The sequence below is a fragment of the Myotis daubentonii genome, chromosome 11 (genome assembly GCF_963259705.1).
Source record: "Myotis daubentonii chromosome 11, mMyoDau2.1, whole genome shotgun sequence".
NCBI classification, from domain to species: domain Eukaryota; kingdom Metazoa; phylum Chordata; class Mammalia; order Chiroptera; family Vespertilionidae; genus Myotis; species Myotis daubentonii.
The window spans coordinates 19,640,684-19,652,003 of NC_081850.1; the positions used below are offsets into that span (position 1 = coordinate 19,640,684).

General features: G+C 44.6%; 1 protein-coding gene and 1 long non-coding RNA gene across 2 annotated transcripts; one reads left to right on the forward strand and one right to left on the reverse strand.

Moving 5' to 3' along the window:
* Positions 1-233: 233 nt before the first annotated feature.
* LOC132211864 (interferon omega-2-like) lies at positions 234-821 on the reverse strand. The gene has a single exon (XM_059656538.1). The coding sequence runs from the start codon at positions 819-821 to the stop codon at positions 234-236; it is 588 nt and encodes a 195-aa protein (XP_059512521.1).
* Positions 822-9,955: 9,134 nt separating this feature from the next.
* On the forward strand, positions 9,956-10,874 carry LOC132211860 (uncharacterized). The gene is made up of 2 exons (XR_009447581.1): positions 9,956-10,376; positions 10,422-10,874. It is a non-coding gene; the product is annotated as an uncharacterized LOC132211860 (long non-coding RNA).
* Positions 10,875-11,320: the final 446 nt, after the last annotated feature.

Below are 11,320 nucleotides of genomic sequence, written 5' to 3' on the forward strand. Positions count from 1 at the left end.
TAAGTAAAAACAAAGAAACAATAAATAAATAAATAGCATCACTACAGTTACATATTAGGGTCTGATATCCCCGGAGCTAAATTTCATAACATTTTCATGCTTCATACCCTGACAACAGATTTGCTGAGTAAAATTCAAGAAATTCTGTGACTAGAGCAGATGTAAGAGCCTGTGCACAAGACCCAGAACAGACGGGCAAAGGTGAGGTGGCACATTCATCAGTGAGAATCCTTTCAAGGGGATCCCACGTCTCCATCCTTATTTCTGAGCCTTTCTTGCAAGGCTGTTATTGAGGAGAAGGATCTCATGATTTCCACACTGACAACCTCCCAGGCGCAGTCACTGTATTTCTTCTCCTTCAGGTAGAGACGGATGCCCTGGAAGTACCTCTTCAAGGCCAGGGTAGGGCCCTGCATGGCCAGGGCAGATCCTTCCTCTCCCATCTTCCCCACCAAACACGTGTCCAGGTCTTCCAGCTGCCGATGGAGTCCTGAGCGCAGTTGGTCCACGAGGGTCTTGTTCCAGGTGACAGAGGAGTTCTCTGTGGACAAGAGATTGGAGACCTGCTGGAGCATCTCGTGGAGGACAGCGATGGCCTGGGCCTTCTGGACCTGGCTGCCATCCACCGTTGCCCGGGGGAATCTGAAGTCCCTTCTGTCCTTCAGACAGAAGAAAGGGGAGATTGTACTCATTTTGCTCAGAAGCTCTAAGTTCTCCCTGCTGAGCAGGACGTGGTCCTGAGGCAGGTCACAGCCCAGAGCTCCCCCGGGGCCAGCGCTGAACACCACCAGGGCGGTGAGTAGAGAGAGCAGGAGGGCCATGGGCGAATGAGGGTGCTGCTGGCCTCGCCTAGCTGAACGTCTGGGAACAACCTTTGGCCAAAAGTTGTGCAATGACCTTCTTTCTAAGCATGGCCCTTAAATAGGGAACACAACAATTTTCATTTTCTAAGCATTTCTTTCCACTTCCATTTCCTTTTTTTGTTTTCATTTAATTTAGGGGTTCTAAGAGGACGTCATCAATCTACACTACTGATTTTCACCATACACTTTAGAGGTGCCACCCAAGTGGATACTTAATAGTCAAATGAGAAATGTCTTTGTCCCAAAGTGTAGGTAGATTTGTAAATACTTACACATGGACATAACTCACGTATATAAATATATTACATAAGTATTGCTCTTCTTTGTATTAGCAATAAAAGTTTGACTTGACTCTGGGCAACACGGGCGTCATGCTCTATCATCTCTGTGGGTTTGTGTGTTTTGTCAGGTACTTACCAGACCTTGGTTGGTAAATAAACTCTTTAGAACCAAGGGCTGAGTTTTGTTTACTGTTTTATGCACAACCGGTATGAGGTTTTTAGTAAATGAGTTTTGGGGGTGTTTCTCCTCTAGAACCCATTCCTGCAGTGCTATGTGGTTATGCTTCAAGGGCGCCACTAGGTCAGGACTTCTGTAGACATTGCCATTTCTTTCCAGCTTTGGAACTGACCATTAATTCTCCTCAGGCTGTGCCAACACCCCCAGCAGGAATCCTGGTTGTTTGCTGGTGAGTGTAGGTGTGGAGATTCCAATAACAAGATAGTAATATGTTCCCAGCACCACGGACGATATCAGCTCTAATAACGCTTTATTCTGGAGTGACAGTGTCCTCAGCCCAAACTCTCCTGGACTCCCCCCCCGAAGGCAGGCTCACCCCATCCTGAGGTTCTCAGAATTCTCCCCAGGTGGAGGGGCTTGTGTCTTTGCTGACAAAAGAACCTGTCAGGATGCTCGCCCTTCCCCCAGGATTGTTAGTTGAAGGCCCCTTGTCCTCAGTGGTGACCTGCTCCCCTCCTGAGCCAGGACCCAGGTGTCAGTGGTGCCCACAGCCCTGAACTCTGACAGCAAACGTTAGTTTTGTCTGAGTAGGTGGAGGCATTACTTATGCGATTGCAATCATTTATCTTCAGTGGGCTTTTCTATCCACTCATCTATTGATGGGCTCTTGGGCTGGTTCCAGACCTGAGCTATTGTAAATTGTGCTGCTGTGAACACAGGGGTGCATACATTCTTTCTGATTGAAGTATTGCGTTTCTCTTAGGATGTATTCCTAGAAGTGGGATCACTGGGTAAATGGCAGTTTCATTTTTAATTTTTTAATTTTTTTGAGGAAACTCCATACTATTTTTCACAATGGTCGCACGAGTCTGCAATCCAACCAGCAGTGCACTAGGGTTCCATTTTCCCCACAACTTCACCAGCACTTGTTATTTGTTCATAGTAGCCATTCTGACAGGTGTGAGGTGATCCCTCATTGTTGTTTTAATTTGTATCTCTCTGATGATCAGTGACTTTAAGCATCTTTTCATATGTCTCTTGGCCATCTGTGTGTACGCTTTGGAGAGGTGTCTATTTAGTTCCCTTACCCCTTTTTTTATTTGATTGATTGTCTTCCTTTTATTAAGTTGTACGAGTTCCTTATAGACTTTGGGTGGTAACCCTTTATCAGATGTGTCAAGGTCAAATACGTCCTCCCACACACTGGGTTCCCTTTTCATTGCGTTGATGGTTCCTTTTGCTGTGAAGAGCTCTTTGTTTTGATGTAGTCGCATTTGTTTATTTTCTCCTTAGTGTCCTTTGCCCTCGGAGATGTAGCCACAAGCATATTGCTCTGAGAGGTGTCTGCAGTTTTGCTGCCTATGGTTTCTTCTAGGATTTTTATGGCATCATTTCTTTCATTTAAGTCTTTTATCCATTTTGAGTTTATTTTGTGTATAGTGGAAGTTGGTGGTCTAGTTTCCTTTTATATTTTACTAGTGCAGCTTTTGTGGTGCAAGTCTCTACTTAAATTATGGAACATTTTGTGCTCAAAATTTCTGAGCTGAGCACAGGAGATTCAATGATGACGTCTCTCAGTAGAAACTTGTAGAACAGAAGCTGGTGAACTTCAGCTGTCCCTTCAGTCTGTGCGTTTCTATTGGGCTTCTCTGTTCCCCCCCGCTCTGTCTCACGCTCAGGGTGCAGGGCAGTGAGGCTCAGGCGACTAAGTCAGGGAGAAACCGCTTTCTTTCCTTAATTATTCCTGATGCTTCATTTTAAATGTAAAGAACATCATCCTCATTACAGTGGTTTCCTGGGCATAGTCTGTCTTGCTCCTCTGGCATTACTTTTTAAATAATATATATATTAATTTTTAATTACATTTAAAAAATATATTTATATTGATTTTAGAGAGGAAGGGTGAGTTAGAGAGAGAGACAGAAACATGAATAATGAGAGAGAATCATTGATGGGCTGCCTCCGGCATGCCCCCTACTGGGCATCAAGCCCACAAGCCAGGCATGTGCCCTACCGGGAATCAAACCATGACTTGCTGGTTCATAGGTTGATGCTCAACCACTGAGCCTGTCCAGCCGGGCCATCAGACATTACTTTCTACTTCACTGTGTGGTCAATACAAACAACGGGAAGTAAAGAAAGACAAAGGGACTTCACCATTTTGCTCTATAATTATCATGACTTCAGATTTTTTATTTCTCATTTCAACTTTCCCTGAAAGCAAAATTGACAGTTGTTTGTGGGCAAAAATGAAACAAATATAATTCTGCGTGTCATAAATGTGAAAGAAGGGAAGTGACTTCTTTTGACAAGAGGACAAAGTGTAAGATGGCAGATTTGACTGTAGCCATGTAGGCACCTGGATCTGTGGCAGAGGTGAGGATGGAAGCCACACTGAGTTACCCCAAGGCAGGGATGGCCCAGAGGCTAAAAGAAGAGGACCTCCTGGGTCACTGACCAGCCATGTCATTTCATCCACATGGGATCAGCTCTGAGGTCAGAAGGGAAGTCACAGCAACAGACTCTCAAAAGACTGGCGACCACGACCCACACTGCCGGAACAGGACTCCTCCCTGGCTGCATAGTGAATATTAACCCTGGTCTGAGTGCTCGATGTAGTCAATAAATCCACTCAGCTATGGAGAAGATTGCCTTGCGTAATCTGGATTTGAGAGAAATGGAATTGGATGATCCTAAAAGAGTCTGCCCTTAATTGAAATAATAATTATATTGATATTTTAAATGATAACACAAACTGCTATTACATGCTAACTATGGACCAACCACTGCTCTAAAATCTTTAAGATGATTACTTCAACCTTCTCAGTAATCCTATTTGTATTAAACTTGTTTATACCATTATTATGCAGTATCAATCTGGAGCGATGAATTATTAGGAAGGTACCACGAATCCAAGGTCAAAACCTTAAGGAGCTTGAGACACTGGCTGGTCTGGAAGGGCCTGTTAAAAGGAAAGAAGGATAGTAAAGGACATGGGATTTATGAACCAAAGAGTGGCCATGGCATGATAGCACTGAGCAGTGAGGGTGGGGTGGTAACGGATTCCAAGTTCCACTTCAAATGCCAGTGGATTGCTGTCTATTGTTCTGTATGACATCACCAGTGTGGTCTGAGTCTATGGAACTGATTGACTTTAAGTTCTAAGGAAAAGCAGACAACATTCCTTTTAAATAGTTTTAAAGAGTAGACTTTTCTGGCAATTGAAACAAGTTTGTCGCTGGCACTGGAATAACCGTGGTCCCTCCAATTCTCAACAGGCTGCTGTGGGGGTGTCCCCTGTGCTGGGGACACTGCTGTTGGCACATCTCTGTGGGAGAGCTCTGCTCTCAGCATCCACTTCCTTCTACTCCCCCTCTGAACCAGAAGGATCTGCAGAAACAGGTGTCTCAGTGCAGGCACTTCCCATTGTTCCCCTCCTGAGGGCCTGCCTGTTCCAGTCCAGGTTTTACCTGTCTCTGTTCTGCCCAGTTCTTGAGCCACTGCTGACTTTCATCTCCTTCCTGTTCCTAGGTGTGCTCTGTCTATTTTTGAGCAGATGTGAGTCCTGCACTGGTGCAGCCTCCTCCTAGTGGGATCAGACAGGGCACTGCCTAAACAGAGGCACGATGAGCTCCTAGATTGTGTCCCAAGGCATGTGTGGACCTGGCTCCAGGCCTTTACTGCATTTCCGTGTGAGACTGGACATCAGGGGTCTGGACAGCTGCAGCCCAGGAAGCAGCTGGCAGGGAGGGTGGCGCCTTGGCCACCTTTACTCTGGCATTTGACCCTGGAAATCCTCTGCTGCTTCCAGCGGGTGCTGCACCCTGATCCCTCACAGCACATCCCTCAATGTTGATTTTGTATCCTGCTACTTTGCTAAATTCATTTATTAAATCTAGCACTTTTTTGTGGAGTCTGTAGGGTTTCCTATGTACAATATAATGTCATCTGCAAATAATGACAGTTTCACTTCCTCCTTTCAAAAAACTCCAAAACTCTGGGATATGAAACAGGCTGTGGCTACAGAGATTTTCAGGGCAAGGTGACAGGAAGGAACCAAATCATTAAACATTTGCATCCCAAAAGTGTAATGAAAAATGACAAAAAATGTAGTTACAGTGAAAATAAAATCAACCAGCCGTGGCCAGTTTGGCTCAGTGGATAGAGCGTCAGCCTGCTAACTGGGGGGTCCCGAGTTTGATTCTGGTCAGGGGCATGTGCCTTGGTTGCGGGCACATCCCCAGTGGGGGGTGTGCAGGGGGTAGCTGATCGATGTTTCTCTCTCATCGATGTTTCTGACTCTCTATCTCTCTCCCTTCCTCTCAGAGAAAAATCAATAAAATATATTTAAAAAAAGAAAAGAAAAGAAAATCAACCAAAGAGTTAAAGAGGTCATCATATTTGAAAGTTGTTAGGCCATCACAAAGACAGAGCCAGGTGAATAAAAGAATAATGTCCTTTGTAGTCCTGTGCCTACCTGGCTCCCCACATGCTGTGGAGGAAGAAAGAAATGCAAGGGTTTGGCATGTCAATTAGAGCCCTTTAAACCATCAATTGGAGAGAAACAATATGAAGATTCTGTCTGTGACCTGAGGCAGAGATTTGAGAGATCCCTGCCTCTGAGCAATTCACACGCATTTCCTGACTAACTTCCTCAGCCTTAGTACCTCGCTATTCTACATGCACAATATTGTCAGATGGATTTTAGTTTCTTCTTACGGATGTGTGCATGTCATGACTGATGTGAGGAAACTAGCCATGGGCCAAAGGTCAAGATACTTCTCTGGGAAATGCTGATGCTGCTTTGCAAAGTCATACAAAGAAAGTTGGACGTAAGAAAGATTCTCATATTTAAAATATTTTCATCTTGGAAATACAACAGGTGAACAGCAAAATCTTTTGAGAAACATTTTCTTCCTAAAAAATTATGTGGAAGATAAATTTTTGGACTCAGTTTCATGCTTCCGTCTTATGAAGGAATTGTCCCAGGTTATTACACTCATTACAGTTTTGTTGTCTATGCATCCCAAAGAGCCAGTGACTTCCATGAAGTTGATGCTGTCTACATTGTAGATGAAATATCAATTTAACCAAATGTTAAGAATACAAATAATGGTAAACAACAGAAGAATGCTTGGCAGATCGGTCTCATCTAGAACTTGCAGGGAGATAGTAGAAACAGTGTGATAAAGGGAGAAATTAGGTAAACAAATTGTAACAGCACAAAATCTCTGAAATTGTATTATCTGTATTAATTAGAGTTATGATACAGGATATATCTGATATTAATGAAGGGGCGAGGGCTACGCCCTCCATCTTACCTTGGCCATGTGCTCAGCTACACCCTCCATCTTACCTTGGCCATGTGCTTGGCAAAGGCTTCTTCCCGGAAGCCCAAGCCTCTGCTACTCTGCTAGCCACACCCAGGACTTCTTTAAACTAACCAATGACAATCAAGGAACGTGAGCACCATGGATGTGACCACATCCTGTGTGACAAGACCCGACTTGCGCCTGGCCAATCGGCAGGGCCCACAGTCATCTCTCCTCCCCTCACTCCACCCCCCTATTAAAACCCCCTTTTCCCACGGGGTTGGCACTCTCATGTCGCCGTTTTGTTGGTGGAGGCTGGGAGCCAGACCCGGGTCTATAATAATAAAAGACTCTTTGCTTTTGCATCGGACATGGCTGGCTCCCTGGTGTGGTCTATTGGGGATCTTGATATCTGGGCATAACATTTGGGGGCTTGCCGGGATCCCCAAGACCCTCAAGGGACCCCTGATCCGGAGAGTCTGACTGACCGCGGTCAGTGTCTGTGTGTTGTGTATTCTGTTCTGTGTGATATATGTTATCTCTAAGGGACTTGTCCTGTATCTGGAGGAATGGCTTCTAGATGGTATTCACCGTCAAAACTTGGACTGGCTAAGGGTTCGAATCTGGCCTATCTTTTAAAAAAAAAAAAATAGAAGAGAAGCATTCCTAGGCAGTTTTCTACTGTCTCTGTTCAGGGACTTGTTCTGTATCTGTCCTGTGTGAGCTCACTTCTGAAATTCTGTAAGTGCCCGTAATGATCTAAGTGGACGCACTGGGGGATCAATCACAGGCAGGAGGAGTCAGGGGATGCCTCGATCCTCCATCTGGAGGGGTGTAGTTTTGCTTCCGCGGAGTCGGAAGGTCTGTAGAAACCCCTCAATCTGAGAATAGGTGGGTCGCTCCCACTGGTTGGCGCGCAGCCATCGTCTAACTTTCGGTTTTTGCTTCCATGGAGTTGGAAGGCTGTATTTTCGGGCCCTCTTAGTTTTCTGTGTTTGTATGTTTTTTCTGTGGACTTACTGGATGGATGTTATGGGATGGACTCAGACTGCTCCTTTGGGTATTGTGATTGATCATTTCAAGGAGATTAGGGGAGGCTTTAGAGCTCCCTCAGGAGTTGGGAAGTTGTTAGGAATTGAATGGATTGTTTAAACTCTGAATGAATGTCTGGTGAAAGTGTGTGAGTGTGGAGGGAGGGGGCCTGCCCTCTCCCCTCCTTTGTGTGGCTATCTGAGTATGCCTAGTATGAAGTCTAGATGATAGAAGTTAATCTATTAATTGAAAATGCCTTATATTTTATTTGAAATGTATCCTTAAATGTAAAAGTATTGATTTGAAAAATGCTAAGTATTTAATTTGCTACCTAAGATTTAAAGCTCTAAAAGTTTAAGGTCTCTTTTCTTGCCATTAAAAAGTTTATTTTAGTGGAGGGAGGGGTAGACACGCCCTTCCCCTAGCATGCAGGTAATCTATTAAGCATGACTTTGGGAAAAATATGCCATCTGAGTCATTTGCTGAAACTTCCCCCAAAGCAGAATGTGGGGGAAGGGAAGAAAGAAGCCCAGCCCACGTGGCCATCCAATATGGACGTCACTCCCCAAGAAAGCCACTTCTTAGCCTCATCTTCGCCATCTTTATCTTTTTTTTCCCAGCTAATGACTTAATGCATCCGGGATTTCTGTGCACATATAAAGGGAAAAGGCCAGTTTAAAAACGAGTGTGCATAGTTTTGAGCTGGACTTGACCTTTTGCTGTGTACAGAATAAAAACCCGAGACTGTTTTGGCCTTAAAAATGGCAGAGATGAACCTGACAAAGACATCCAACCTCCTCAGTTGCCACAGTTCAGGGTGACCTTGAGGGCTATTTGGTGAGAGCTCTTTTGAAATTTCCCACCCTGAGGCAAGTACCATCAGGAAGTTGATAGTCAAGTTTACATGTGAATAGCTATGAGTTTGCTTCTTGACTTCCCCAGCAGGAAAATTGTGACCATTTTGAAATTTAGCAGCTATGCCAGGCCTATTGGCTGGAAAGTTAAAACTTTAAGTTCAAATCATCTATGGGGCAGGAAGTGTGCTTGCCTCGTGGATTTATTTTTATGTCAAATTCTTATGTCAAATTCTTTAAAAGGGACTGATAGCAGTAATCCAATTTCTAAAGTAAAGTACGATTATTTCAGGTAGAAACTGATTTCTGTAAATTGATCTGTCCTTATTGCTTAAATATGTATCTTTGTTGTTTAAAATTGTTTAACTAGTGAAATTTCTGTGTCTCTTAAAAATTTTGAATGTATTGCTAATCTGAGGAATGTTAATTATTTACATGTCACCTAAAAATTAAGGCTAAGAGTTCTAACTAACTGGAAAGCATGGCTTTGGTGTGATGGGAGGAAAGAGAAATGTTAAATGGATGGTAGACCAGTGAGCTGAGACCGGTCACTGGTGTAGATTGTGAGAAGGGCTGGACGCGGCCTAACTTCTCCTTCCTTGGTACCCCTGAAATGTCAGAGGGTACTTCTGGCCTTGGTTTTCTTGGGTTTTGGTTTTGGATTTGTTTGTTTGTTTGTGATGAGTACCATTTCTATCTGGATGAGACATAGGTCAAGAATCCTGTCCTGGGATGTGGGAAAGGGAGGCCCCCACATCTGTTCCTGTCAAGTCCCCATCAGGGGACTTGGGCGGTGTTCCTGTTATCTGCTCAAGATCCCAAGACTGTAAAAGTACTTGTTCACTGAAAAGGTGTAAGTGTAAATGTTTATTTAATGTTTGTATGTCTAATTAGGTATAATTATTTGTTCATGTAAATGTTTAAGTCTAAGAGAAAAAAAACATGTTTGATTTAAGGCTGAGTGCTCTGACCGATAGCAAACTGGGTTATTTTCCAAAGGGTGCCTGCTCTCTGTCAGAGGTGGAATCAGCCCGCCTAACTAGTAAACATCTCTGTCTGTTTGTTTGCTGGGAACTTTGATTTGCTATGTGAAATTCTGGGCTGGATTGGGATTTTGGAATTCTGGGGTAGATTTAAAAGGTATTTATGGCTTTTCTAGTCTGATTGGGACATTTAAGGGTGGGGCTCACAGTTCCTCGGGGCAGAGATTTCATGGGCCCTTACCCCTGCCTGTGCTGAATTAAATAATACAGGCCAGTGTCATTTGGCTTGCTGGTTAAAGGAAGACAATGGGCCTTAGAATCTGTAAAGGTGGGCGGGAATGAAGCTGGTCAAATGTATACCCCCTTCTAGCGCACTCCCTTGAAAGAGACCTGGTTGCTGCTCTGCCACAAAGGGAACTGGTAGAAAGACAAGAAAGCAGAGCGTTGTAACTAATAAACAGGGTTACCTAGAAGCCATCAGGACTTTGAAGTTCTCCAAGAGAGGAGGAATCTGACTCAGAGACTGGTGGGGACTGGGTGGCTCTCCTATCATGTTTGGCAGGCCACCCCCTATAAAACCCTTTTCTTTAACTATCTCTTTCCTTGAGAGGGCTCCAGAGGGCGCACGAGGACATTTGGCCGCGCCTCCACGCCATCTACGAGACCGGCCCAATCCCAACTCCTCATCAGCACAGACCAAGAGATTGGGTCTACCTCAGAAGGCACCGCTGGGAAACCCTAGAGCCACATTGGAAGGGTCCCTACACTGTGGTGCTGACAACCCCCACCGCTCTCAAGGTAGACAGCATCACGACCTGGGTCCATCACACTCATGTCAGGTCAGCGGACCCATCCGTGATCCTGGAAGACTTCGTCACCAAATGGAACATTGATCGAGATCAACGCAACCCGTTCAAGCTCAAGCTACGGCGTGCTCGACCTGCCTGATGCTGGTAACATTGCTCGCGATCACTCCTGCCACCAGAAGCCCCCACAATACTGTGTAATAGACTTAGATAATGCCTGCATCTTCATGGACATGGCTCCAAAGAGACAAGGACAATTTATAGGATCACATGTGTAGTAGCAGAAGATTTGGCTGCCTGAAGCGGCCATGATGCCAATATTATGTTTCATTGTATTGATATGTTATATTGACCTTTGATTCTTTTGCAGGTTTGAATGTATGTTGGCTGTCCTGGAAGGGGACTGTGTGGAGTGACCCCCAAAAGTAAAGGGTGTCTAGCTGCCAAGAGGGCAGGTGCCCAACTGGGCAGGGAAGGGTGCCCATCAGGTTTTGGTCACTGTTGAGAGACAGTTGACAGTTGGCAGCCTGTGTACTGCTTGCAGGCCTGTGTGACCATGCCCATGTCAGGGGTAGTAAGCTGGAAAAGGCCTGTTTAGAATAGAAGGTCTAAGGCATGGTTATGCATAGAAAGAAAGTTTAATGCCAATGATTACTGTTTTGTTATAACTCTGAAAAATCCATGAAAAGAAATTGGCAAGGAAAGTCAGAAAATCTTAGAGTAGATCAGCATGTTTTTCTCCTTATGTAATTCCTCCGAAATCTGGCAATGCTAAATAAGTCATGGCAATACATTTCTTTGCATATATTCAATAAGATTGGTTCCTAATAGTGGTTTTATTAACGGAAAACTTTGACTGGAGTATCATGTTTTAAAGAGCCCTGTCTGAGCTCTAAAGACTTAAAGCCAGTAAGAATGCCACAAAGAAAGCCTGGTATCCTGACTGGGAGCCCTGAAGATGGCTGGCACTGGAGCGTCAGGCCCATGCCCTACCATCACTGGCGGTTGGTC

What these genes read in the sequence shown, in the direction of transcription:
- LOC132211864 (XM_059656538.1), bottom strand. Translation starts at nt 821, where the DNA reads ATGGCCCTCCTGCTCTCTCTACTCACCGCCCTGGTGGTGTTCAGCGCT.